The 26,994-nt window shown below is 39.7% G+C and overlaps 4 protein-coding genes across 11 annotated transcripts in view; 1 reads left to right on the top strand and 3 right to left on the bottom strand.

Moving 5' to 3' along the window:
• Positions 1 to 12,112, bottom strand: part of Smr (Smrter) — a 58,365-nt gene extending 46,253 nt beyond the window's left edge. For both annotated transcript variants that reach the window (XM_066734263.1, XM_066734262.1), the window contains exons 1-3: positions 11,917 to 12,112; positions 9,977 to 10,389; positions 1,920 to 2,764 (exon numbers count right to left, since the gene is read on the bottom strand). The gene's annotated coding sequence lies outside the window, so the exon portion shown is untranslated. The remainder of the gene's footprint in view (positions 1 to 1,919; positions 2,765 to 9,976; positions 10,390 to 11,916) is intronic.
• A 4,131-nt stretch (positions 12,113 to 16,243) lies between these two features.
• mRpL44 (mitochondrial ribosomal protein L44) lies at positions 16,244 to 17,891 on the bottom strand. 2 transcript variants are annotated; one of them, XM_066733909.1, is made up of 5 exons: positions 17,685 to 17,859; positions 17,196 to 17,543; positions 17,033 to 17,117; positions 16,660 to 16,963; positions 16,244 to 16,598 (listed from the first exon to the last, which is right to left on the bottom strand). In XM_066733909.1, exons 1-5 carry the CDS (start codon positions 17,705 to 17,707, stop codon positions 16,471 to 16,473), a joined length of 888 nt encoding a protein of 295 aa, XP_066590006.1. In that variant the 5' UTR covers positions 17,708 to 17,859; the 3' UTR covers positions 16,244 to 16,470. The 2 variants fall into 2 exon arrangements, with proteins under 2 accessions (XP_066590006.1, XP_066590004.1); XM_066733907.1 differs by having other exon boundaries at positions 16,248 to 16,598; positions 17,196 to 17,559; positions 17,685 to 17,891.
• A 251-nt stretch (positions 17,892 to 18,142) lies between these two features.
• LOC136777540 (lymphocyte-specific helicase-like) lies at positions 18,143 to 22,283 on the top strand. 4 transcript variants are annotated; one of them, XM_066733906.1, is made up of 9 exons: positions 18,306 to 18,354; positions 18,563 to 18,948; positions 19,124 to 19,506; positions 19,588 to 20,192; positions 20,274 to 20,541; positions 20,605 to 20,932; positions 21,012 to 21,406; positions 21,483 to 21,741; positions 21,969 to 22,283. In XM_066733906.1, the coding sequence occupies exons 2-9, from the start codon at positions 18,840 to 18,842 to the stop codon at positions 22,040 to 22,042; spliced, it is 2,421 nt and encodes an 806-aa protein (XP_066590003.1). In that variant the 5' UTR covers positions 18,306 to 18,354; positions 18,563 to 18,839; the 3' UTR covers positions 22,043 to 22,283. The 4 variants fall into 4 exon arrangements, with proteins under 4 accessions (XP_066590001.1, XP_066590003.1, XP_066590000.1 ...); XM_066733904.1 differs by lacking the exon at positions 18,306 to 18,354 and adding an exon at positions 18,143 to 18,208 and having other exon boundaries at positions 20,274 to 20,932; XM_066733903.1 differs by having other exon boundaries at positions 20,274 to 20,932.
• Positions 22,117 to 26,076, bottom strand: LOC136777539 (SANT and BTB domain regulator of class switch recombination). Of its 3 annotated transcripts, none has more exons than XM_066733901.1 (10): positions 25,850 to 26,076; positions 25,603 to 25,746; positions 24,589 to 25,519; positions 24,125 to 24,505; positions 23,660 to 23,926; positions 23,286 to 23,580; positions 22,976 to 23,204; positions 22,619 to 22,895; positions 22,356 to 22,543; positions 22,117 to 22,256 (listed from the first exon to the last, which is right to left on the bottom strand). In XM_066733901.1, the coding sequence occupies exons 2-10, from the start codon at positions 25,682 to 25,684 to the stop codon at positions 22,138 to 22,140; spliced, it is 2,769 nt and encodes a 922-aa protein (XP_066589998.1). In that variant the 5' UTR covers positions 25,685 to 25,746; positions 25,850 to 26,076; the 3' UTR covers positions 22,117 to 22,137. The 3 variants fall into 3 exon arrangements, with proteins under 3 accessions (XP_066589998.1, XP_066589999.1, XP_066589997.1); XM_066733902.1 differs by having other exon boundaries at positions 25,603 to 25,686; XM_066733900.1 differs by having other exon boundaries at positions 25,603 to 26,076.
• Positions 26,077 to 26,994: the final 918 nt, after the last annotated feature.

The following is a 26,994-nucleotide window of genomic DNA, read 5'->3' as shown; positions in this document are numbered from 1 at the left end:
CTCCAAGGTTCGGGTTGAGATTTTTCAGTGGAAAAATAGAGCCTTGTCCGATGTTACCCGTCGAATCGAGTGGGAGGATGACGAAGAGCGGAATATGGTGTAGCTGCGGTGCTCTGCAGTGCTTTATAGCTGGTTCGGCAACTGGCGCACACACGGAAGCTACGGCCGTGTTAAACTATTGTGGTAAAATCCAGAAATAGGAGGCGAGGAGGATTTCTTTCCACGGGACAAAGTCGAAGATGTTGTTGAAGAGAATGAAATTTCGCAAGGTTAGTTTCGAACGGGAGGGGGGGGGGGGGATTTTGGACTGGCGCCGTTATTGCTCGAGTATAGTGTGTGTGTGTGTGTGTGCTTCCGTCGACCATTCTTTTCTCAACGTGCTCTTTCAAGGTCGTTAAATATATAGCTGTACTGCGGGAGGGGGAGTGGAAAATCGAAGGAGCGAATGTGCGTGGGTATGAAAGGAGGGCGACAGGACGACGACGAAGCCGAAGATGATGATGAAGAGGTCGCTCGAGCGGTCGCTTGGCAGCCAATGAGCTCGCGCGCGCACATGTGCGTTTCGCGAGTCCATTTGACCCCCAACGATCTCTCTCTCTCTCTCTCTCTCTCTCTCTAAGAACCGATTGATGGTTACTGCCGTACAATGTGCAATACCCAACCTTCCGTACACTCGCGCAAACCTAGCCAAGTCTGGACGTTATTTTCTAGCCTACCAACAAACCACGACATTTTTCTCACTCTTGGACCAAAAACTCCATGCAAGTTTTTCCTATTGACATCGTGGAAGGAGGCCTTGAAATTTTTCTAAGCTCTCGATAAGTTCCTAGAAATTAGTGGAAAAAACTGTGTGTTTCAGTTAAGGGGGGGGGGGGGGGGCTCTGTCCCTTCTCAATTCAAATAATTTCATTGTAGACAATTTTTCTCGGAAATCCTCCCCGACGCCCATCGACTCAAACTACTTTCAACTTTAACTCCGAGCCGTCGATTACTATGACTAATGAATAAAGTTTCTGCAACTTGTTCAAACTCATTGCTGAAAATTATGCTGACCTCGAAACGCTCTGGAAAATTTCCCAGCGAGAGTCCATTGGGCGTACTAAAAATTACAAGCGCCCGCGTCGCTTAAAGTGCGTAGGAACTTTGCGAAACTGCTAAAACGACGACCGCCGATATTCAGCTTCGAATCCGAACGTTTCCTCGAAAAGCCGAATAATTTTCAGAGAACGCTAACGAGACGTCGTTCGAAGCTAAAAATTAGTTGATAAATCGCGTGACAGCTGGCTCTTTGGTACATGGAGAAACGACAAAAAAAATGCACAAGTTTTTCCTCTGCGTTATATTCTTATACTTACAGCGAAGCGAGTATTCTAAGAGCTACCGCATATAAGTGATTACGTGACCAAGCAAGAGCGTAGGTGATTAAGACTCGAGATACAACAAAAAATTTATTCCAATTCCATTTAAGCCGTCTATCCTTGGATAAATTTCATCAAAGCCAAACTCAATATTTCCCTCTCAATGGACAATTTTCATTGAAACTCGCAGTTTCTCCGATCCCTTCCCTTCCTACGTCAAGGTACTATCTATATAGATATAAAAAAACTAGGAAGAAATTTATTGAGAAATTCATGAAAAATTTCCAAGAGAGGTAATGAGAAAGAGGCGTGACCTCGAGCGGATTCGTCAATGGAAAATAGGGGCAAGTCCCTTCTCTAAAGATTTTATAAATAAATATTCCAGTATTATTCGATCGCGGCTCTATAATTAATATTCGGTCTCATCAGCAGGCTCTCGCGTAGCCCCAAAATTGATCGACTAAAAGAGTTTGTGTACTCGGTGTATCCCCCCCCCAGCAAGAAGCAATGACCACCGCGCCAGAGGAATTTAGCGAGTCCCCGTGACGCTAAGAGTTACACCTGAATTCATCCCCACTGATAGAGTTGTCGTTGCTGCTGCTGCCGAGTGCCATCTGCGGTGGAGAGGAAGCACTAGCACTCGCGCGACGACTAGTGGAACTGCCGAAAATGGTGGTGGAAGACGAGCAGCTCCCCAGGAACAATTATCCCTCGTTATGTAAACATTCGTCTCCGTTGCTGCGCGTTCCACAATTCTGTACGAATCTCTTACGACTGCTCGTGTATTTTTCTTCTTCTCGTGATAAAATGCATATAGGACCTCGCGAGTGCCTTTTCGATAATAATAAAATCCTGCATGATGCTGGGATCCCTGGAACTACCTCTTTCGTCCCCCGCAGCCTCATCCGATTGGATTCTCATGATCCTCCAAGCGGACTGGAGTGTAAGCAATTAGCATCTTTCCTCTTCGTCCTACGAATGCGAAGAACGGGCTCGTCGGCTGGGGTGATTGCACCGGACGACCAGTGTTCGAGTTTCAAGAATTAATTTCTGCGACGAGGCTGGTCACGCTGAATGCGCGGAAAAATAAAGGACGAGGAGCAGCCTCGGATCAGCGGTACGTCCAAGGACACCGAGGCTACCACAGTCTGCCTACGCACGCACGCACGCATACACACTCCACTCTCTGCCCCTCTCCGAGCTCGAACCGTTGTCTTGAAAATTCCTTCCTCGATTCCTCTCCTCTTCCTTCTTTCACAGTGTACTATTGCTCCGCACACTCTTCGTCCTTCTCGTGTCTCGCTGGATCTACACTGATTTTTACCGATTTTGCCACAATTCTATTCCTCGTGTGAAATAAGTGGTAAAGCTGCGTTGTATTTTGTAGCCTCAGCCTTCGCCATGATCTGCAATCAACAAGATTTTCATCTTTAGTCAATCTCTTTCTTTTCTTTGCATTCTATTTTTAAAATATTACACGTAGTAAATATATAACGTTACTTTTTACATCTCCTAACTGTTGCGAGTTAAAACTCAAGAAAATGTTATGCTATTGCTCCTTGGTTATTTTTCAAGTGCAGCTTTTGTAGGTATAATAGGTAGGAATATTGTATCTCGCGTGTATACAGTATAATATATATATGTGGTAGATTATCGAGTTTGAGCTTGTTAATGAGAGATGTTTGTTTTCTTTTGCGCGAGAGAGGACTCGCAGCAATTTAACAGCGTGTATTCGCACAATGGGAACGATCGATTTTCATGATGAAAAGAATGAGAAACAACTGTTGACAAACGACGGAGACCTCATAACCTCCACCTGCTCTCGAGAAAACACCCTTCCAAAACTTGAAGCAACATCCGTAGAATTCCACGAACCACTCGGCAATAGCGCGATGGATAGAAAATTAATGTTCAATTGCAGGTATTAGAGCGAAAAAAGAATCGTCTTTGTCGTGGAGTGTTTACTTGTAGCGCATAAGATATAATGCGAAGCCGTAGATAACTCGAGCACCACGTGGCTCCGTAGATAATGTAGAGAGCCCGCGAGACGATGGAAAGAAAATACGAGAATAAAAGTTTCATTCCAGTAGAAGCTTGCCTTTGGACGAGCGAGTCGCTAATGCTAAATGTAGAAATGAAAAGATTCGGGGGAAAAGGAGGGGCTTGGGACGTTGGGAGTCGAAGCATCCTTTCAAGCACGAATGTGTGCCACTTTTTCAGACCGCTTGGTCGTCCGGTAAACACCAACGTTTGCAGTAGAATTTAACATTTCTCTTTGTCGTTCGCGTTGCAACTCGAACAAAAATCAAGCTTGTCGCGCGATTTTCGTTTATAACAGCCAAGCTAACCTCCAAATAGACTAGTGATAATTAAACGCGTGACTAGAAAACTCTCGTCGTACAATTGAATACTTGATCGTTTATTCGTCTATCGCCTCTCGAGCGAATCAATTAATTTTCCTCGCTGCCTCAAGAGAAAGAGAGCTCACCATTCCAATTAACAAATAACAGTCCCCTCGCATAACCTTACACCGATAAAAGTAACATTTTCTGCAGTTTACAAAAATCACTGTGTAGTAAAAGCACTAAGACGTGTGTAAGCGTTGGAAAACGTTTTGTTTTCTTATTGCAACTTGTTCAATTTTGTTAAGGTTACGATGGCAATAAGCTGTAGAGGAGGAGAGAGAGAGAGAGAGACATTACTATAGGGAATTTTTAGTGATGGTTAATTCGGACGGAGGGCGCTGCGTGTCTATCTCGTAAGTCATAGTGAGTAAGAGAGAGAGAGAGAGAGGGAGAAGCGACGACACGGCAGCGAGAATTCTGAAGGCAGTCCTTGTCCTAGTCCCCTAGCTGTCTCGTCTCCCTGCGCTTCCCCCACCCTTCTGGAATTGGCTGCAAAAGTACCCCACCCTAAAGCCCAGACTCAGCCGGTTTTCACCCATTCACCCCTTTGTGGCGACCCCTTCCAGATCTTCATCTCTCTTTCGCTCCCCTGACTAACGTAGTCCGAACCTTTCTATCCCCCCCACTGCTAGCCTCATTCCCAATACCGCGACGATACTCTCCTAGGAATAAAAGCTCCACACTTGCCTCCCCCCCTCCTCTCTCTCTCTCTCTCACTCCCGCTCTCCAAATCCAACAGTTCCTCTTCGTAACACACGAAACACGCTTAAAGCAACCCCTCATTTCCCACCCCTACATACACCTCTATATTTAAGCTAACCTACTTAAGGCGATTCCTCTCAATTTTCATTTTTGTCCTTTCTCTCTCTCTCTCTCTCTCTCTCGAATAAAAAAGAGGATTCGCTCAGAACGCTCAATTAGAGCTCCATTGTCGTCCGTTTGATACACGCGCGCTAGATGACGCTGCGGCAGCGGCCATTTTCATTAAAGAGAAATCACGCCTCTCTTATAGTGTGTGTGTGTGTGTGTATAGGAAATTGAACTGAATTTATATAGCAATTTTTCGTTTCTCGTTAGGAATCCATTAAGGAGGATCGAACGGGATATACAGCGGTGGCAGATATTACCGAGACTCGACTAAGAAACGGGACTCGATCAGATGCGAGTCCATGAATTGATCAATGTCGAGTATGTGTACCTGTGCGTGCAGTTGCGTAAAAGTATCGACACTGCTGCAATGACCTGACGTAACCCGCGCCAAGTGTCGCTTTTTACTCGCGACAATCATATTACAGGCTCTCCCCGGGACCTCTTTGCCCACTTACTTCACTCCCCCTTCCCTCACCCCACGCAGCACGCACCTAGCACAAACATACACAACGGTAGTCTCTCTCTCTCTCTCTCTCTCTCTCTCTCTCTCTCTCTCTCTCTCTCTCTCTCTCTCAGGTCCCCCTTCCAGCAATCACTTCATGTTTTAAAGCGTGCACAACTTGAAAACTTTGCAGATCCAAAAGCTAATTAGTTATATCGATCTCTGGCAATCGCGAGTAATATATATTTGGAATAGGGCTTTTCGTCCGATGGAAAATTCGAGTGCTACGTTGGCTAGAAAGCGCGCTTTATTGATAAGGATCGTCCGAATGAAGTTAGGCTCGCTTCGCCAATAGCAACGACTCTCGGGCCTGTTTATTCAATATTAACGAATTAGCATGAGCAGTCTCGGTGTTTGAACGCTGAAAGGAAGATTCTGTAAGTTAAACGAGAAGCTTAGAAAGCGTGCTGTTGATAAACATTGCACGCGTCGCGAGCTCAATAATTTTCTAAAAAATGTAGAGGGGCTCTATATACGTGTATAGACGGCAGAGACGCGCGGTAGGTAAACAATGTAATGTAAACAAAAAAGGAGGCGAAGCATTACACATTTTTAGGCGTTGCTACTGTTGCTAGTTGGTAGCGTTGTTATACACGACGCGACGGTTGAACCGATGGGCCAACTGAATGAAGTTGAAACTCTATGGAATAACATGGATGACTTGGCGTAATTGTTTATGAAATAATGCGCGCCTGTTACACTCGGAATTTCAAGGATAAAAATAGTACGACAAAAACTGTGAGTGTTGCCTGCCTGTGCCCATCGGTGATGGTCGCGACGCGACTCGACCGAGTTGAGAGAAGAAGGTCACGCTTCGTCGATTTTTTCCACGGAAGAGAAGCAAAGATTCCTCGAATCGAATTATAACGGCTGATCGTCCCAAGAAGCAAAACGAACAACTCGATCAGTCATCCTTCGACAACGCGTCGGCTGATCCTGAGAATTATGCGCTATTTACGTGCTAATTGTGCACTAATAATGTTTGTTCGATCAAGTTGAAAGTTGGTATTGCTATATGCAGATAAGCGTACGGCGATAGTTGGCAGTTTTGCGAGGATTTTGCATGTGAAAAGGGGTTCTCAACTGGTGGATGGTCGGAGGAGAATTTGGAATTGAAGTTTCTTTAGAAATTCAAGCGTTCCGTGTTCCTCGAGACACGTGACGCGTGGGTCAAGTTCGGTTGTACGGGACAGGGGCGTTCGACGATCGACCATCGACAAGGCGAATCGAACTTTTTAAGGAATTTAAGAGCGTGCGTCGTTCCTACGGCAGACACCGATTGACGGAACAGAGTGACTGCGCGTATATATACATATGTAAGCAGGGGTTCTCAACTGGTTCTTGTACACCAGAGTATTGCCACTCGAATGGAAGTTTTTGAGAAAAAAACTAAGCGTGCGCGCGGGGAGTCGATGGTCGAGTCGAGACGCGGCGCGTCGACCAAGCTGGCTATACATATATATATATATATAAAGGCTACAGGCCGTGCGTGGTGTGCTCAGCGCGAAGGTAGAGCGCTCGCGAGAGCGTGCAAGGATGCGACGAGCAATGGCACATGCACACGCGTGAACATGGACGAAACGGGGACACCGAGCCGCTGAAACGGCGCAGATACTAGCGATAGCGAAAAACTAATCCAATACAATGCTTCACCTTATCGAAACTTGCGCGCGCGCGCCATTTTCTTCCTATCCCGCGTTCAAACTCTCTCTCCCTCTTTAACCGCGCTACAACGAAATTACATGGATTTATGGAACTCGTTAACTTCCGCAACTTCATTATCAAGGCCAATTAAGCGAGAAATAAATGCAATAACTAATCATGTATATAGACATAGATATATATACAAGTGTCGATGCCTCTTATTCACGCGTCGTCCATTGAATTCTCCGCTTGAAATTAGTCAATGATTATTCGGAATGGTAGATATAGAAATGTTGCAAATGTTGTGTAAAAAGGAGAATGTTTTCGGATAAAAATGGTTAAGCCAGAGGGGGGGGGGGGTTGACTACACACACACGCGGCCAGAATCATATTCTTTCCTTCCGTTATATTTTATATATATATATATATGTGTGTGTGTGTGTATGGAAGAACGAGCGCCATTTTATTGGTACCGAAACCCGAGCCAATGTAACGGCAATACACAGCAATTAATTGCTACACATTATTCGTACACTTAGCATCGGTAGCGTGTATCTACCGAGCACTATATACAAACCCACCATGCGAGTATAGTGCACGTACGCGAAATAGGCTCAGTTTAAGGATACGTCTGGTTAAAAACAATCCAAGTTCCACAGGGGAGAATAAAATTAAAGGAATCTATTAATAAAGTATGAAAAATCACACGCTTCGTGGCTATTATCCGTCTTTTGTTTCCCATTGCACGATTCGATGGTCGGCCATACAGCAGCAACGAAGAAAACAAATTGAGAGGGCGTGAAAATAGGAAAGGCAAATTACGTAAGCATTCTTCAAGATCGGTCATTGAAAGGCCATGAAAAATTCATATTATTCTTGGGAAACGAGCCTAAGCGCAGAAATGCGCTTATTGAAATTAATTGAGAGGGATAGGCCTCGAAATTAGCAAGCGCCAGCTGATAAAGTCTTACGCGTCGCGCATTTTTTCTTATTAGGGAGCGCACTCGAAACATTTCAAATGGCTGAGCTTTGCGATTAGTAAAATTTCAATGTTGCCGTGCTCTTGCAAAAAAAGATTTTTCACATTTTTGCCAATCGCTTTTTTTTTCCTTCCCCCCGCCCTCAACGTCATTATTATATTTCACTTTAGAAAAAAAAAGCTTTCGTTGCTTTTCTCCATCAAAGTGCTTGTGCATGTGATACGCGATAAGCTACTGCAGGCTACATGTATACCGAACGAATCTGCGCACGGAATACTTATATAACACACGGTGCATGGGTGTGTGCTCAAAATTAAATCCAATCGTCTGTACGGCGGATGCCTCGTCGAAATTCAACAACATATTTTACCCCCTCCCCCCTCCCCCCTCCCCCGCTTCTCTTTTTCTAGCAATACCACCCAATGAGGAATATCGCTTCCACGTCCCCAACAAATACACGTAACCCGGTAGCTCTCCCTTCGAACGCGCGACAATGAGAACCACTGCGCGAGCTTACTTATTTTTCAGCATAATTTGCGTCAATTATGATAATTGTAGCGACGCGTTGCAGACTTTTTCTTTTCGGCACATTCACGAGGGCTGAGAGAGAAAGAAAAAAGAGAGAGAGCATCCCGCGCGCGTGTGTGGTTGGTCCAACTCGATCCTTGTCTTTAAACAATTTTTGGCAAATTATATTTATACGCAAGACACGAGAGGTGGCACGGGCAGGCAGCTGCACAGCCTGCACCATCTTGCGCGCAGAGCTTGCAACGGCAGAGAGCGAAAAAAAGTATCGCACGGCACTGGCTCTCTCGACGACACAAATTCACCTCCCTCTCGAATTTTAATGAAAGCAGGAAACCATTGAACAATTTTTGATTTTCACGTTGAAGCACTTTTTCATTCCGTAATTGCTCGTTGCGAAATAGAGATGTTTTTAATTAGAAGAAATTTCAGTTGCAATTTTCCACGGTAGGTTCATCCCTCTCTCGGTGCACGCCAATGTAATGCATCACTCGAACCTACGAGTTTTTTTTTTTTTTGACAAACATATCGCGTCCTTGGGTGAAAACTTCATTTTCAGCACATGATTACTAGTGTTTGGAAAACAAGCAGCGTCGAAGTCGTAGAGAAAAGCTATGAAAGAGCCAATTGCTTGCTGAAACCAATTATCGAAGATGGATACTTTGAAAAATTCAACGGGCTTTCTACCGAAACACCCTTTTTCTTCCTACAATTGCTCAAATACAAGTGTATATACGTAGGAGGATGTGATGCAACGAGCCTATCAATTCAGCAACCATTGCAAACCAACGCGCGCGCTCGGTCACCATGTTGTATTTCAGCTGGAAATTGACATTGTATTCCCTCGAAGATGCTTATGGTTTACTGGCAAAACGAGTTTTTGCAGAAAATTCAGCCTTTTGCTAAACGACAACTTTCCATCGGATCTATGACAAAGCACTCGAGTTACCGACGGCAACGGACCAAGCTGAAAGCCATCCGAGCCCACAAATTTTCAATCTTTCAACAATTTCTCTCACCTCCTCTTACCAAATCACCGAATTTTCTCCATTTTCTGCATTAAACTTTCACAAAATTCCCAACTAGTTACGTCGGACCGAAAAATATTGGAATGTAACCTTTTAATGCTACAGCATTTCTCGATCAGACGCTTCAAATCTCTTCGCACACAATACACCAGATTCTCAATAATACTTTGCGTTTCGATTGAACACCAATGGCAGGCAGTTGGTGAAAATCACTTCACATAGAAAACGAATAATTTCAAATGACACGAGTTGAGAACCACTCGAAACTTTCCATGTATGTTTTGTTTAAAAAAAGGAAAAGATCCATATTCCTCCCTTAGGGTACGAGATTCTCTGCTTGTTAAAACAGATTTTGAAACATCTTTTCTATTCTCACTACTGAAATGCACAATTTGATTTTCTCTTCGATGAGCGCACAAAACCACACTGAAATCGAATAGTCAAATTTTTGGGGAGAAAGGGCGGAGATAGTGAAAATTATCCCAAGAAACACTGTTAAATCCACAGCTCGGTGTTCGACTCGATTCGCTTGAGAATTTGTGCAATTGTGCGTCGAAGAAGATGAAAGGAAGGCAGAGACGCGAGGCGATAAATGCTGTAACATCTAGTTTCCACTAAATAACACTTTTCACAAAAGAATAACAGTAGTTGAATGTATACGTACGATTTTCAAGAATGTCGCGCGCAGCGCCAGTATCTTCAAGTTCACACGAAAAGTGGCCGGAATAAAATATTGTCTATTTATAAGGCGCTCTATTTCTGGCTCTTGAACACTCTCCAGAAAGCGCGTTTACACTGAGAGAGGCCGGAAGGCACGAGGCATCCGTCGGATACGTGGAGAGTCCGATGTAAGCTAATCATCACCCCGAGGAACATCACCGCAGCACGGAGCACAGAGCACTTGCTGGGAAATAACGAAGCGTGGATGTGAAGGCGCGCACAAAGTCCACACAGCAGCAATAATAACACGACAATCTCTTCACAGTAGCAGCAGCAGCAACAGCAACAATTCAGCCAGTGGAGAGAAAAACAGCACAAGTAATAACACTCGGTCGGTAACTCTTGCACCGGGAGGCACTGAATAAACACGTCCATGAATCAACAGAATCGACAAAGTTAACTAATGGGAGGGAGAGAGAGAGAGAGAGAGAGAGAGAGAGAGAGAGAGAGAGAGAGAGAGAGAGAGAGGTTGGATGATCTGGGATGAAATAATGAGGTATCAAACTTTGTCGAAAAAGTAAGAAACAATAGTAGTACACTTGAACACTGTATACACATCACCATATGCGCGTGCGTTTTTTCCGAGAGACTAGCGAGAAAGGGCTAAAATCACCAACGACGACTCAGCATACACACATTGCGACTACCGATTAAGATGAAAATCAACGGAAACGAGCATCGGCAATAGATTCACCAACTCCATCGTGTATCTCTGTGTAGGAGAGCTATTAAAGCAGACTACGCGTTCGCGTGGTCGTTCTTGGACAGGATTCCGCGAAAATGCATATGATTAGGTGATATTATAGAAGAGTGAAAAAGGCCTCCACTTGTAACTGACGGAGTGTCCAAGGGGTCGAGACCAGAATGCACTTGAAGCACAAAACGAGAGACGGAAAAGAGCGAGCAAACACGGTTACACGCGCTCCTTCTTGTTTCTCTCTGGGAATACTGTGAAGGTACGGCCGGAAAGAACGATGGATCGAACAAACACACAGTCGCAAAAGCTTGTGCACGGGAGCACACACGCGGATCTTCTTATTGCAAAAATGAACAAGTTTAATGGATCTATAACGAGAGAAAGAGCACTGGTTGTTCCTCGCAAATGAAAATGAAAATGAACCAGTCGAAATTTACTAAACAACGCACTTTAATCCAAGAGAGATGGCAGATTTTTAGGAACCCAAACGCGCACAATTATTATTATTACTCGTGAAAATATTTCACTGTACTATTTGCACTGTAATTGAACAAGATGCTGCACAACTGTTTAGGCTTAGGTGCAGGTGCAGAGATACACAGGCGTTTCTCGTCGACGTAGCCAGGGCTCTCCCATTGTCTCTCTCTCTCTCTCTCTCTCTCTCTTGCATGTACTTTTCTAAGAGCAAACGGGGTAAATGAAGAGAGGGGGAGAGAGAAAGAGCTATTCGTCGGTACGTGGCCTAATGGCAATTGTACGTATGTGAATCTGAGAGAGATAGAGATACGTTGTACGAGTGAATACACAAAAGTTTGTGCGTGAGAGAAAGAGAGAGAGAGAAGAAAATGGAAAAAAGTAGCTCGTATCTCAAAAATGTACCAGGAACGAACGAGTAAGGTGAATATTTGGAAGATTTGATACGCGTCGAATGTAGCACAGACTGCAGTATTTTTGCAAGGCACAAGAACGAGCTACGAGCGAACGAACGAACGAACGAAGCAGCGACCAACGAACGCACACTAAACCGAGAGAGACAGATAGATATATAGATCGAGAAGGAGAGAGCGAAAGAGAACGAACGAACGAGCGAGCGAGAGAGAGAGAGAAAGAGAAAGACAGAGAGAGAGAGAGAGAGAGAGAGAGAGAGAGAGAGAGAGACTGGATTCACAGCACTTTGCACTTCTTACCCGAAGAAAAGAACTTTATTCCGTGGCGTATGTCGGGGCAAGGCGATTATAACGGGAGAAAAGGAGAATGGAGAGTTAAAAAAGAGCGAGACACTCGCGATTTGCACTCGCGGCCCATCGAAGGGTGGTCGAAATATCCCGGGGTGCACGGTCCAACAACGTTTTCAGGGCCGCCAGGTTAACGTCACGAAATCCACCGACACAACCATAGATCCAAACGGTGGACGGACGGACGTAAGGACGGACGGCAGGCTGGCAGGCAGGCAGGCAAGGCGGAATCACGGAGAGAGGAGGGATGAGGGGAGAGGTGGCAAGAGGGGAAAGGGAAAGAGAGGCGCGGAGAGGCGAAAGGAAGAGGAGGAGGTGGTGGGTGGGTGGGGAGTAGAGTGGAGTGCGAGACGGGAGTGAGTGGCTGGGAGGGATAGGGAGGGGGTCGGTTGGGCGGTGGTGGGGAGGAAGGGAGTCAAATTGACGCGGGGTGAGGGTATAGGAGCTCCTGGGCGCGGGGCAGGTGGGGTCACGAGGAGGAACGGGGAAGTAGCAGCAGCGCCACGAGTTGAGGGGGGAGGGGGGACTCAGCGAACGAGCAAACCGACCGAACCGACCGACCGACCAACCGACGTGGCGTCGCGGGGGACGGAGAGGACTGCAAAGCTCAGGGACGACGTCAGACTCGGTGAGACGTGACCCTCGAGGGCCCCTTGCTTCACCACGCGCGCTCTCTCCTCTATCACATCACTGCTCCGCCACTCTTACCTTCTTTTCTATCTCCTTCCTCCCCCCCCCCCCCTTCCTTCTACCCTTTACTCTAATTATTCTCTAATTTTCCCTTACTCTCCCTCCATTTCTCTTTCCTCCTATTTATCCTCCAATGAATATCTCCCCTTTGCCTTATTATTTCCATCCAACTTGCACTGCCTCGTCGCCCCGCGTCTCACTTTTATAGCTTCAATAACGAGAATTGCGACAGGTAATCGTAGGTGCGACGTTGACCCTAACTCTGGCAAATTAAGAAAATCGTAGCGTCACGCAATTGCGAACGGTAAAGCTAGTATATAGATATATATATATATATATATAGTTATGTAGTATATTTGTATACGAGTGATATGAGACGCGAACGAAACGCTGCCACATCCTGAAAGGTCTCCCCGACTTAAAGAGGATAGCGCATAAACTATCCATTGGTATTTTCATTGGCGCGATCAATTTGCAATAGCAACATTTTAACACCAGACCGAATTGTCACGATAACGCTATGATTGCTCCTTATCGTAATGTATTTTGTAAGCAGAAATATCAGAGAGAATTGATTTTAAAGCTGACTTATATATGTATAATATACTTGTTATAAGAAACAGCTTCTAATAATTTTATGCTATATTCAATCATTTTGTATAATTATGAACGCGGCCTCTTGGCGGTAATGAGAATGAAACTAGAGAATGAACCAATTGCGAAGAGAAACGCACCTTGCAACTGGATTCTACGCCTCTCGAGTGCTTCCTCGTGTTTTGGATGCATCGTCTTTAAGAGACCGATCGAATAAATGTTACTGGCTTTCTTATACGCTAAAAAGTTTAATATTTTCTCCTGAATTACGTATTTCTGCTCGCTTGCAATATTATTACTTCCAATAATGAAATCTACACGTAAATAGTCGTTATTCACTTACCTATATAGGTAAAACTCAACTTCTAGTTTTATGTTTAAAGAGCGACGCCGCGGACAATTATAAAATAATTATATATTTGTTTTGAGGAAAAATTATTCAGTACCGATTATTTAACCATGCATCTTAATAGAAAATATTTTCTACCTTATTATTAAACCTCGAGTCTTTCCACAATTTTGCCCTTATAGCGGAGCTTATCTGGCTATAATAAAGCCTCAACCCCGTCAGTTAAAAGGGGTGCGTTTTTAAAAATCATTGCTCTGGTAGACTTTGGCAAGAAATAATGTTGCCGGTAGAGAGAAATTTTAACCGACGTGAATTTAAGGAGTTAGTGCCGTACGCGATGGGTACTTGAAATTGAAGGATACGTTACTGGAGGAGGAATACAGGCACACAAGCAAGCTGGATAGCTTGAATATGGCTGGGCGGTAGGGCAGGGAAACGAGGGCCTGTGTGAGGGAAGAGTCCATAGTAGTAGGGATGACTGTCGGTAGCGGGATAGACGGGGGGAGAGATGTAGTATAGTTGATCCCGGCTGCGGAGGGGCGAGAGTTCGAAGGAGAGGGAAAACAAGAAACGTACGTGCGAAAGAGAGCGAGTAGACGCCGAGGGACTTGGCAACGTGGCTCCGTCAACGAGCGGCTTGGCAACACCGTCAGAGACTTCACGGACTACGGCCAAGCACCAACACAGCGGCGACTACGGAGAACGGCAGACCAGAGAAGGAAAGAATCCCGTTTTACCGTGCTGTGGAAGCTGGAAGGCTGGAACGGGCAAAGAAAGGGGAAAGGAGAAAGAGAACGAGAATGAAAGAATGAAAGAATGAGAGATTCACCAAGACGCGAACGCTCTCTCAAGTTTTCCACCGATCTCTTGAGATTTCATGAAAGCCTTTACCGTGTATTTCTCATGCGTGTACACATAGTTGTCCAAATTTTTATCCTTTCTTGCAAATCCTAATGCTCTATGTCTTTCCACACGTTTCCAGCGCTTTTCCCTCATTATCCAATATACCTAGCATATTTCTCTTCCCCATCCCTCTTGCGATCAGTATCCAAATAGGTTATGTTCAAATTCTTTTCTAACCAAAGGTAAATAATACTTTTTAGAGTGTTACTCGTAGATTATCGAAAGGGAAGCAATGAACAAAGTATAACTGATAAGATGTACGCTATTAATATCACAATAAGCAATTTTCAATTGCTTTTGCTCGTAAGTTGATAAACTTGGTTGCAAATTTCTCAAGTTTATTTGAGAAATTATTAATGGACGTTTTCGTACCTACCCAATGACGAGGAAGGATACTAATATTTCTCTCGAAGTATCATTTCAGGGCACAAATTTGTTTCAAATCTTTTTTAAAGCCGAACTACTATTTTATTCAATCCCACGCGCTCTATTATTCAGAAGAGCTGGCTTAGAAACTATTCCTTTGTTCGTAAACCAGCACTAACGATTTGCTATAAATCTTGCATTGTGAATTGTTGGTCTGCTTGTTTTTCGTTATTAAAACAATTTCAGTCTATTTTTCTTCCATCCACGATCCACGTTACTGTACATACATTTAGACTAAGGTAACTGAAATTCGTCCTTCTCCATCAAGTTTTTCATGAGTAAAGTAACGTAGGGCAAAAATGTTGCAAAGCACATCTAATGCAATTCCCAGGTAATTTAAACATTTCGTCGAATAACGTAAGACGGAGCAATTGCCTGGTTCTTCAAACGAATAAGTACATCCTCTGGTATAGATTTGAAATTTAGTTCATAGCAATTAGAGAATATTATTTAGACATAATACGCCTCTAATTTCGATTTAGAAGATTATGCGCGTATATAGTCTTTTTGAGGATTTGTCTTTTCTTAATCATACGACATAGTGAATCTAGTATCATGTGTTGTATTTATATATTAAAATTCGGCGAGACGATAACCTTTGTTACGAGGAAAAGAGATCCTTTTTGGCAGGTACGCGCCCTAGCGTCCTTTCTTCGGGACCAAAAAGGTTGGTTGGCGTTGTTGTTTCCGCTTGAAATCAGTAACTTTTGAACTCTTTAATCATATGAAGACAGCACGAACGAAGGAATCAAGGAATGGCTATAAAACAATAGCACTGATTACTGGCGAAAGGGTGTGGCAACGCCATTGAGTCGTTACACGCAGGAATAGAGCGAGTAGGGGAATAATACTTGCGCCTGTGCACGTACATGTGCACGTCGTATGATTTGTGTGTGCAGAGAAGCATGCGAGTGTGAAAGAAACGAAGAATGGAGCATGAGGAGGGGAGGGGGCGGGGGAGGGGGGAGGGGATTTCCATGGGGAAAGATGAAATGAGTGAGCGCAAAGTGTGAGTGAGAAGCAGGGAGAGATGTGGAAAGGACGTTAGTTGAAAGGAGAAGTGGAGAGTGAGAGAGAGAGAGAGAGACTAAAGTAGGGAAGGGTGGTGGTGGTGGTAACTCGCATTGCCGGGGTGCAGACGGGGACAAGGATGAACCACCTTAAAGGGGATAGTATGGATCATAAATAATCAATATTATACCTACGACCGATATGAAATACTTTTGTGCAACTAAAAAATTAAAAAAAATTTGTTATTTTACTTCACTGATATACATTAATTCACAGGTAAATTGTGATCAACTTTAATGAAATTATATTATGACGATTTAAAGTCTGATGCAGTAATCGTGTATGTAATGATCGTAGAGCGAAAAAAAACTTTTTGCTAAATTCTCTTATAATTATCCAGAAGAAAATTAAAATCGATGATGATAACTTACTTTCCTTTAAATACACTTTTATTTTATCATTCTTAGATATATTATATTATGCCAGTGGCTTTTTTTAACAAAGTGCAAAAAGTTTTATCTAGAATTTTATTTTTATGCTGAAAATACATTTATTTCTTTGTTATATTTAATTGGAGTACTAGAATCAGTTATGCCATATATTCTATTTAAGGCATCCACAGCTGCAGCTTCTTTTGCTTCTGCTATTGTCTGACCCCACCCTTGAATAAATTATTCAGATTTATTATTTTATTTAAGCATATATATTACTTTTTGTCTCACCTGAACCCAAGAATTTCTTGTTGGTGTAAACAGCTACTTGATAAGCTGGTATAAGAGTGCTATCACCAGTACGTGAAATTAATCTAGGCTCTGCTGGTTCCCCTTTATCATCCATAAGAATTTTGTTCAAAGTTTCTAATGGGTTTGCAGGAGAGTATAACTCGCTCAAATCTTTGCTTGCCAATGCAGTAATTAAAAAATCACGAACAAATAATCCAGCATGATTTTTGTCAGCGCTTTCAGCCAATGCACCTACGAGGGCTAAAAATGTCTTTGCTAATATGTCTTTTGATGCAGGATATTCCTATAATATAAAATATTATATTTGTCAATTATTCTAAGATCCCTAAATAAAAAATATAAATATACTTACTGCACAAAGAATAATATCTTTAGTTCCAAGATGTAATGAAGCATTAGCTAGTACATCTTCAGATATAAGATAATTTGTAAGGGTTCTGTAAGAAATTAATATAAATAATAATTATTTAAGCAAAGTTACATTATGAATGTTGTTAAAACAATGTTATGCTTACGAAAGACCATCTTCGCATAGTTTTGGTAACGCTTTTTTTAGATATTCATAAATATATGTAGAAACAATGTTTAGTCCTTTGTCTGCCAAAGCATCATTTGATTGTAAATCAAGCTTAGAATCTTCTACTCCTAGATCTTTTAGTTTTGATTCTTCTTTAATAATGTATGACCTATCTGTAAAAGCTTCCTCTAGCTTTTCTGTCTGAAATTTTTCTGACAGTCTTTTATTAAATGCATAAACCTCTGCTGCTCTATTCCAATCGGTAAATGTATTGCGTATAGCAGGAGGTGTTGGATACTTCTTTTTTAAAGCATTGATAGCTTTAATTGTTGGGGCTGTAGATCTACTAATAAATCGATAGCCTATATAATATATATTTAGTTGAATCAGTAAAAATGAATTTTATATATTCCATCTAAATTGCTATGTAATAATATTCAATTTTAATAAAAAAATATCTTTAGTATAGTAAGTTTTAATACTTTACCATTTAAGCAAATAGATGTACATTTATTATTTAAATTTAAATATCTGAAGCATAAACGTAATAAACTCATGGTTTAATTGTAAGCGCAGTTTTTGTTTAACTATCCTTAACACACACAGACACTCACACACAGCCTTCCTTCTTATTGCTACAATAATTTATATTTTCTTTCTATTGTGCACTTTTTAACATTGAGAGGTTAGGAATTGGTATTGAACAAAAACAATAAAATTAAGAAATAGATTTCTGTATAACCTACAGTAAATATAACGTGTGTCCGCTGATGCAAGATTTGTTTCTAGTTCTAGTGAAGCCGCTAGGTGGGGTTTAGGGTGAGTCCTACCAAAACCTGTAAGGTAAAATTTTACCATGTAGGATTGCCAATTTTTCGAAAACACATATGCTGATTGGCTAATTCACAGCAAATTGGCAATCCTACATGGTAAAATTTTACCTTACAGGTTTTGGTCGGACTCACCCTAATGATATATTTGAGGGTTACAAACCAGTTACAAACTTACAAAGTGAGGGCTGGAGAGGGGGATGAAAAAACATTATCTCTCTACAGAGACCGTGCACACTAGCACAATGACAGTGAGATAAGAATGTATATTGGTGTATATGCATACTATCAGCTCAAACTATCAGTCAATTTTCGCAGTTTTTGAGTGTAATTTATTTATACGTATACAGTTATACATTGACACTTCGCTATCATTGTGTTGGTGTGCACGGTCTCTTAGGCCGTGTTCCGTTATTGACTGTGAGTACTGAAAATCTATAGTTTATGTCACGCAAACTATAGATTACTAGTACTCACAGTCAATAACGGAACACGGCCTTATTCTCACTTTCCTATCGTTGTGTTTCGCGCACAGTGCTTATTATTGGTTGCTGCTGTTTGATTGCGAGACTATTGAGATTTGCGCGGGAAATACCCAAGACTAGCCGGGCGGTTAGGCAGGACGTTACCTTAGTTCAGTCGTTCTATAAATTCTGTGAGTTTGGCACATTGTAAATACAAAACAGTGCATTACTTATTATTCGTTGTGATACAATAAATAATAACAGAGGAAAAAATACGGGTACACTGGATATGAACAGCTTAAAGTCAGGATAGGTTTCTCGTTAATACTTAATCAAAAAGAAATAAAAATGGAAAAATTAGATCGAGATTTGGTCGAAAGCAAAATGAAATACTCTTCACAATCTGACAAAAGAGACTCAGATTCAGGATTATCAAGCGGAGCTCAGTCTATTGCAGGTATATAAATAATTATTAACATATTTCCATTTAAAATGTTGTAGTTGTTTTCTCTAATAGTTAGAAGGCAGATTTATTTCTTTAATTATTTCTATTGTTTTTCTTCTTTGTATCAATCTGTTCACATGATCATACAATGTTTGATTTATTCGTGTTTATCTTTTTTTGTCATTAGACCTTTCTGCTGTGGCTGTAGATACATCAAAAATTTTGCCTGATGATGTAATATTTAATAATGAATCATTTTTACGTGACACTACTACTAATGTGATAAGAAAGAAAAAACAGCTGCCTGACCCAGAAATTGAAAAGAAGCATCAGGAAGAAGAGGATTATATAAAAGAGCTTCATGAGCAGAGATACAAACGCCTATTACATTTATTAAATCGCAGTAAATTTTTCTCTAATTACCTAAAAGATAAAATTAAATTACCTGAGAAAAGTAAAAGGAAATTAATAAAAAAAGAAATTCAAGATGAAAATATATCACCGCCGAAAAAGCGGGCTAAGTCCAACAGAGGCTTGAAACTAAAGTACGATATACGGGAATATATAGAAGTAAGTGTTATATTAAAACTAAGATGTTATTTTACCCTCAGCCATCATTCAATTTATTTTTACTTTAAACTTATGATACAGGAAAAATCTACCAGTAATAGTAAAAATGAAGTAAATGGTGTTAAGAAAAAAATAAATTTAAGCCAGGAGGAAATAGAAACAGAATTATCTGCTATTGATGAATCTGAAAATGATGTTACTGCAGATTCAGTAGAAACCCCAAAATACTTTCTGGGGTCTCTTAGAGATTACCAAAAGCAGGGATTGCAATGGTTAAAGGTACTTTATGAAAATGGAATGAACGGCATTCTGGCAGATGAAATGGGTCTAGGAAAGACTGTACAAGTCATTGCTCTATTTTGTCATCTTGTTTCTAAACGTCAGATGGGGCCTTATTTAATCATTGCCCCTCTTTCAACATTACCTAATTGGCAGTCAGAGTTTGAAAGATTTGCCCCAGAATTGCCAATTGTTTTATTACATGGGAAACCAGACATTCGTCGTGTTGCTCATAAGCAAATTCAGTCAAAGCACCTTGTTGGCAAAGATTTTCATATGCAACCAATTGTTATTACTACTTATGAAATTGCTAGGTCAGACAATTTGTTTTTAAGAGGTCAGAATTGGAGATATATAGTCGTTGATGAGGGTCAAAAAGTAAAAAATCATGAATGCGTACTAAGCAGGTAAACTTTTAAATTTGAATGTTTCTTATATTCTATTGAGTGAAGCATTTAGCAAAATTAATCAGTCTCTTTATTTTACAGAGTATTGAGAACTATTCCTTCAATGAATCGTCTTATTCTTACTGGTACTCCGCTCCAAAATGACTTGTCGGAATTATGGGCGATATTAAATTTTTTACTACCAGACATTTTCGACGATTTAGCCTTGTTTGAATCATGGTTCGACGCAAAAGAGTTTCAGAACGATAAAGGGACTGAGAAATTATTAAAACAGGAACAAGAGAAGCAGGTCTTACAACTGTTGCGAGAAATTTTAAAGCCTTTCATGCTTAGGCGTGAGAAAGAAGAGGTTTGTACAGATATCCCGGCAAAGAAAGAAATTATTATCTATGCGCCTATAACGGAATTGCAGCATAATTTATACAAAGCAGTATTAAATCGTGATCTTACAAAATTAAGTAAAATTAATTATAATCCACCAATTATGTACAATTCAGACGGTACTAGACCAAAAAGACGATGTACATTACGCGAGAGAAAGTTTTATGGGAATCCTACAAGTTATGTTAAAGAACTAGATCTATCACAGAGAAAAATAAGTCAAAGCACCAAAAGTTTGAATGAAACTTGGAATGAAGTAAAACCTGTGGATCGCAAATTGCTGGCGGAATGGAAGGAATATACCGACATTAATGATCGTAATCGTGATTATTTAGTACGAATCACCCCCGTTTCGAAATGTAAGCATTGAACAAAGTTAGTATCTTAAGGTAAATTTGCTTAAATTTAATCTACAATAACAAATAATATCGTTAACAGGGATTATGTATAAAAAAGTCGTTAACCATCCATATTTAATTCATTATCCATTGGATCCTCATGGTTTGCTAAAAGTAGACGAGGAATTGGTTAAGAGTTCTGGCAAAATGCTTTTATTGGATGCACTGTTGGCTAGATTAAAAAAGAAAGGCCATAAAGTGCTTCTATTCTCTACAATGTGTATGATTTTGGATATAATAGAAGATTATCTGACAATGCGTGGATATAAATACGTCAGATTAGATGGATCAACAGATGTAGAGGACAGAAAAGAGAGAATAGTACAATTTAATCATGATGATGATACTTTCATTTTTATCATGTCAACCAGAGCCGGTGGTGTTGGATTGAATCTTACTGGAGCAGATACTGTTATAATATACGACAGCGATTGGGTAATGCAGTTGTATTTATTATTATTTAATTTATATCAATCTATCATTCGAATGATTTAAATATTTTTTAAAATAGAATCCACAAGTAGATATTCAAGCAATGGCTAGGTGTCACAGAATCGGTCAAACACGACCAGTTCTCGTCTACAGATTGTGTACCAAAGGTACGATCGATGAAACGATCATAAAACGGGCCGAAGCTAAACGTCTGCTGGAAAAAATGGTTATTTCAAAAGATTTGGAAAAGGAAAAAAAGTTAGACCTCCAGAACTTGCTAGAGATTAAGAAGATTTTAGAATCCGAAGCGTGTGATATTATTACTGCCGAGAACGAAGGTAACTATATAGAATGTGTAATTTTAAAGGCCCCAGAGTACTAATTTAAAAAAGTCTTTATTGAATAAGGCCAATTTTTGATGTCAATAGAGAGGTGTTTTGAAAGTCTTATGGAAAAAATAGATTTTTCCATATAGTATATTTTAAGTACCAGTCTCTGTTTGATTCATCCAATTCAAAGTTGTATTAATATTTATATGCAAACGATCTTTTTATTCCATTTGCAGAGAAGATGCTGAAAAAGATTTTGGACCGAGGTGAAATGATGCGAAGCAATTTAAAAACTGAAAGGGACGAGTAACAATTAATTTAAAAAAAAATCGGCTTTTAATTGTTTTGATTTTAATTATTTTTTATGATAAAGGAGCAAATCAAAATTTATTGTACATATAATCATTATACTTTGTTCTGCCTTGGGCGAGTAACATTTTTTCCAAAAAATGAATTTTTAAACTTTGTTGACTGAACCCACTGATCACGGAATTCTGCTTCTAATTTAATATATGTTCCGCCAGCTAAAATAAAAACAATGAAATAAGTTATTTTTTAGTATTATTAACAATGTGTTTTCCCCTAATCCTTTTTCTCTCTTATTAAGAAATATTGTACTCTACCACTAGGTTGATTGTGTCTCCAATTATTGTTATATTTAATAAATGATTTTGTATTTAAAGCAAACTCTGAGGATGTTCTTTTCGTTAATAACGAGACCATTTGTGCAATAGCTTTTTCTTCAAAATCCCTTTGGTTATCTTGATTATACCTAACTCCGAGATTCGCATTCCAACATCTACCGATTTCTCTAAAATATATTATTCGTTATTTCTAGCATTATAGTTACAGAACGAATGGAATCTTAAATTATTGTTTTTAATACCTTTTTATTACATGACATTTTGTTTTCCCTTTAATCTTATTCTTTGCCTTTGTTATTTCTAATGCATTAGATTCCTCGCTACAATACGATTCTTCTTCAATGCTACTATCGTCATATCCCGTTTCTGCTTCGTCCTCATCGGATTCAGTAATAATGGAGGAACTAGGTGAAGAAACGCTCGTTATCTGAGAAGCTTGTCGCATGATTCTTCGCATGTTTTTTTGAGAATCTTGTGCTGTTGCTGAGCGTTTTAGTGTTTGCCCTCCCCAAATTTTTGCTTTACACGAGGAGTAATTAAGAGTTTCTTTAAATAATGACTGTATGTGTACACAATGTAAATTATTTCTATCGATTTACCTAGCAAGCCAAGTTTGGTTCGCGGTGGCATAATTTCAATGCCATTCCAAGGCATTGGCTCTTTGCACATCAATTTTCCCGGTTTTAGTGAAGGATCGCGTGCCACCAGTCGCGTAATTTTTTCCGGAAAAAATAACTGTGGTGGATCTATCGAAAATATTTCCTTATGAGCATTATAAACGTCCAATATGTCCATATCTTTTTGTGTTTTAATTTCAGGCGAGTGCTCCTTAATGAAAAAAAAAGAAAAGAAAATGTTAATTTTATAGGCAATTCGATCGATAGAAAAGAAGATGAACTCTGTGTTTACCTTATATCTGCATCCATCTCGATTTAGCAAAACTTCAAATCTGTACGCACGCTGGCTACAGCAGGGATACCTTCCTAGCGGGAATGGTGTTGGCCTTTGTTGCTCGTTGATGAAAAATTGTGGACTTTCAGGATGGTAGCAACACCAGCTAGTTTGGTGGGCTGGATAATATGTAACACAATGCTGACAGTAAAGAAAGTGGCAGTCCGCCCAAAGCCTCCAATATACTTTCCGCCAAGATCTCAATTCCGATCGAAGGGCAGCGATATAGTCACTTAACGTCCATGAAAAGTCTCTAACATATATACGATCTATCGTTATTTCTCTCGAAGTCTACGGAAGATTTGTGAATAAATATTATTATCATAATATACCTTGTATGCTTGCTATAAACGTTTCCTTTATTGTCAATTTTCATTGCGCTTGGAATGCAAGGCACGAGATCAGATATCGGTCGTATGACATTCTTACCACATTTACTACATTTAAATAAAGTTGCTAAAGAACTATAATGTCCTTTTTTATTGTCTGGCATTGGATTCGTGAGGGATGCAATCAGCTTGCAAAACAATCGACTTTGTATTTTATCCTTCTTGTCCTTCAACGATTCAACGTCGTCATTAGAAAATAAATCTGCCAATCTAGAAGAAATTATTGTTTCGGATCTTACAAATCTTGGTACTATATTAAATTGAGATTATTAGGGAAATTATAGAAAGCAAAAATCTCTATCATGTTTGTGTTGCAAAGTCGAACAACCAGGGACTTATGTCATTGCTTTCCCAAATTACACAACTTTAAATAATAAGACCATTACACAAATAATTTCCATAGCATACCTTGTAATTAAATTATCGCTCAGGCATGTCAGCACTGTGGATGTTCTTAAAATATCTGACATGTTTTTATAACAAAATTCGAGACAAGCGTCTAATAGCGGCTCCATTTGTAAAAAGGATGCGGATACCATAATAGGTACAACATTTGTTACTTCCAAAATAGGCCATTCAGACTTTCTTATGAAATCCTTTTTGACCCACCTCATTAGCCAATCAAATATAACAATGTCGCAGTGCACGGATATATCTATCTCTTCTAGTTTTTGTCCTGCAGTGACATCAGCAAAGTAGCACATCTTTTGTACAAGAAGCTTCTGAGGACAGCGAAAATCTTTCTTGATATTCTTTGCTTCGTCGCAAACATGAATTTCCACTTCGTTTCTGGGAAAAATTGATTACTCAGTTATCTTTATAATTTAAGTATAGATCTAGAATTAATTAGGCAACTCTTAATGGTTACTCACTCTGTCGATTTTTTAGATTTATTTTTTTCCTTAACAGACTCTTTATTAGGCGAGGCAGTGATTATTTTATCCTCTATGGTATTATTTGGCAAACTATTGTTTTTCTTCACATCTAGACTAGTCATTGATTTTTTAATAATTGGTTGTGAAATGGACTGTTTTGGGAGCATATAGGGCAGTATGGAATCTAGTAATCCTTCGTGCAGAATATCACTCAGACTTTTCTTCATAGCTTCTGACAATAAGGGCTCCTTATGAATAACTGAATTTTGTTCAGACTTTGTACTCTTTTTTTTCTTTTCCTCTACTTTACAATCTAAAGATAAATTATTTAGTTCTTTTATTGTGCCTGTCGGTTTCTCATTGTTACTATAATTATGTTGAGCTTTTAATTCTAGTGCTCTATTTATTTGCTCTACACATTTATTAATAATATTTCCTTCCCATAGTGTTTTATCTCTCACAGGTAATGTGTATGATGCCACACATTGGACAAAATTACTTATGCTACTTTTTTTACTGTATTCAGTTTTATTGAATTGCTTATTTTTATTTACTTTACAAATTTCTATTCTATGTACAAGCGATTGATTTGTAAGGCATTTTCCATGAGCAACCAGATCTGATGTTACAGCTGTAACATCAGACTCTATATTATCATTTGTATCATACAAATCAAGATTTATTTTTCCTAGCTTACTCCAATTAATCTCATTAATATCTGTTATAATATGTCCAGCCCCCTCAAAACTATCATTTACTTGAAATGCAGTTTTTAAAAAATCAAAAAAAATTCTAGTAGAAACCTTTGGATATTCGTCATAATTTAAAAATCTATAATTATCCGATAAATTCATAGCAGGTATTACTGACTTTGGTTCTGCGAATGAGCGACCAAATATCGATTGTTTTACAGCATACTCATTGCTTCCTAATAAAAAAAATAAATAAATAGTTATACACACAGTTCGTTCAATTAGTTAACTCAACATTATTTTTACTTTCTCTAAATACCTTTGGATGGTGATTTGTGTGGTCCCAGTAATACACATATATCGGATTCAGATAACATAGCATTGCTTTTATTCGTCTCCATATCTTAAAAGAGTAATTGTGTAAAACACATTTATTCTTAATGTATTGTTTTACACAATTACTCTACAATGTAACATGTTGAAATACAGATACATTAAACATTCACGGCTATACCTGAATACTTCTCTTAAAAAAGTTTATGTCAAATTTAAAATAAAAAACTTACATAAACATCATGTTATGTTATGCCCATCTTGAATGATAGAGAAAAAATCACTAATGGTTGACATAGAAACGTCAATCGGTATTATTGTCTGGTCTTCCATCCCCCTAATGCCCTTAATTGTGTGGGTGTGTGCATATGCACAAAGGAATCAGGATAAGTAAGGACCGTATGTATAAGGCGGCGTAAGGACGCGCAGAGCACCAACCACTCCAACCAGCAAACCTACGTGATACACGGGGGTGGAGAGAGAGAGAGAGGAAGAAGAAAGTAGTATTATCATATCTGATGGAGTTCTGTTTTATCCTATTCTCATTTAAATCAACGAGCTTCGCATCCATTTAGACAGATGGCGCGAGGGCATTATTATTTGTAGGAAAATGTACAGTTAAGGAAATGAGCCAACATTTTTCTACCGAATTTTATTAAACGTTTTCTTGCTTTATTCTCCTAATCACTCTTTTACAAAAATCATTAACACGTGTGAGACTTAGTAAAGATTCCAAGATAACAAAAAGAGAGAACAAGGGGTTATAAAGACCTTATACTATATACAGGGTGGTTCAAATAATATGAATCTAATCATGGACATAAAATGCTTTTTAACTTCGTAACTATAGGGCCGGGATTCATAAACAGAACTTGAGTTCAAGCGGTTCAAAGCTCCCCTTGAACCGTGCACACCAACACAATGATAGCGAAGTTTCAATGTATAACTGTATACGTATAAATAAATTACACTGAAAAACTGCGAAAATTGACCGATAGTTTGCGCTGATAGTATGCATATACACCAATATACATTCTTATCTCACTGTCATTGTGTTGGTGTGCACGGTCTCTATAAGATGTAATAGAATATAGATTTGACACGTCTTAAGCTTTAACTTGAGCTTAAGTTGTTCGTTTATGAATCCCGGGGTAGAAGAGTTAGCAATTTTTGCTATAAAACCATTTTGAACCCAAATCAAAGCACGCTTCAAAAAATTCTTATAGCAAAAATTGCTAACTCTTCTAGTTACGAAGTTAAAACGCACATACATACATATGTATGGTATAGTTATTATTATATATCCTCGTTAGGGTCGGTGAAACGTTCGCAAATGCAATGCTGGAAACCTAAGAATTCGAAACCAAAAAAGAAGTGA

This window comes from Prorops nasuta, unplaced genomic scaffold, assembly GCF_024137725.1.
Source record: "Prorops nasuta isolate Cenicafe-Biocafe unplaced genomic scaffold, Cenicafe_Pnas_1.2 PNAS00011, whole genome shotgun sequence".
Classification (NCBI taxonomy): domain Eukaryota; kingdom Metazoa; phylum Arthropoda; class Insecta; order Hymenoptera; family Bethylidae; genus Prorops; species Prorops nasuta.
Note: the sequence above shows the minus strand (reverse complement) of the source record. Positions and strands in the feature narration are given on the sequence as shown.

Bases quoted from the DNA above. Each gene is read 5' to 3' on its own strand.
- LOC136777540 (XM_066733904.1), top strand. From the start codon at position 18,840: ATGGAAAAATTAGATCGAGATTTGGTCGAAAGCAAAATGAAATACTCT. The intron at 18,949-19,123 runs GTATATAAATAA...TTTTGTCATTAG, and splicing joins CGGAGCTCAGTCTATTGCAG to ACCTTTCTGCTGTGGCTGTA. The intron at 19,507-19,587 runs GTAAGTGTTATA...CTTATGATACAG, and splicing joins ATATACGGGAATATATAGAA to GAAAAATCTACCAGTAATAG.
- LOC136777539 (XM_066733900.1), bottom strand. From the start codon at position 25,684: ATGGAGACGAATAAAAGCAATGCTATGTTATCTGAATCCGATATATGT. The intron at 25,520-25,602 runs GTATTTAGAGAA...TTTTTTTATTAG, and splicing joins ACACAAATCACCATCCAAAG to GAAGCAATGAGTATGCTGTA. The intron at 22,544-22,618 runs GTATTAAAAACA...AATATATTTTAG, and splicing joins AAATGTCATGTAATAAAAAG to AGAAATCGGTAGATGTTGGA.
- mRpL44 (XM_066733907.1), bottom strand. From the start codon at position 17,754: ATGAGTTTATTACGTTTATGCTTCAGATATTTAAATTTAAATAATAAA. The intron at 16,964-17,032 runs GTAAGTATATTT...TTTATATTATAG, and splicing joins AAGATATTATTCTTTGTGCA to GAATATCCTGCATCAAAAGA. The intron at 16,599-16,659 runs GTGAGACAAAAA...AATTTATTCAAG, and splicing joins CAAGAAATTCTTGGGTTCAG to GGTGGGGTCAGACAATAGCA.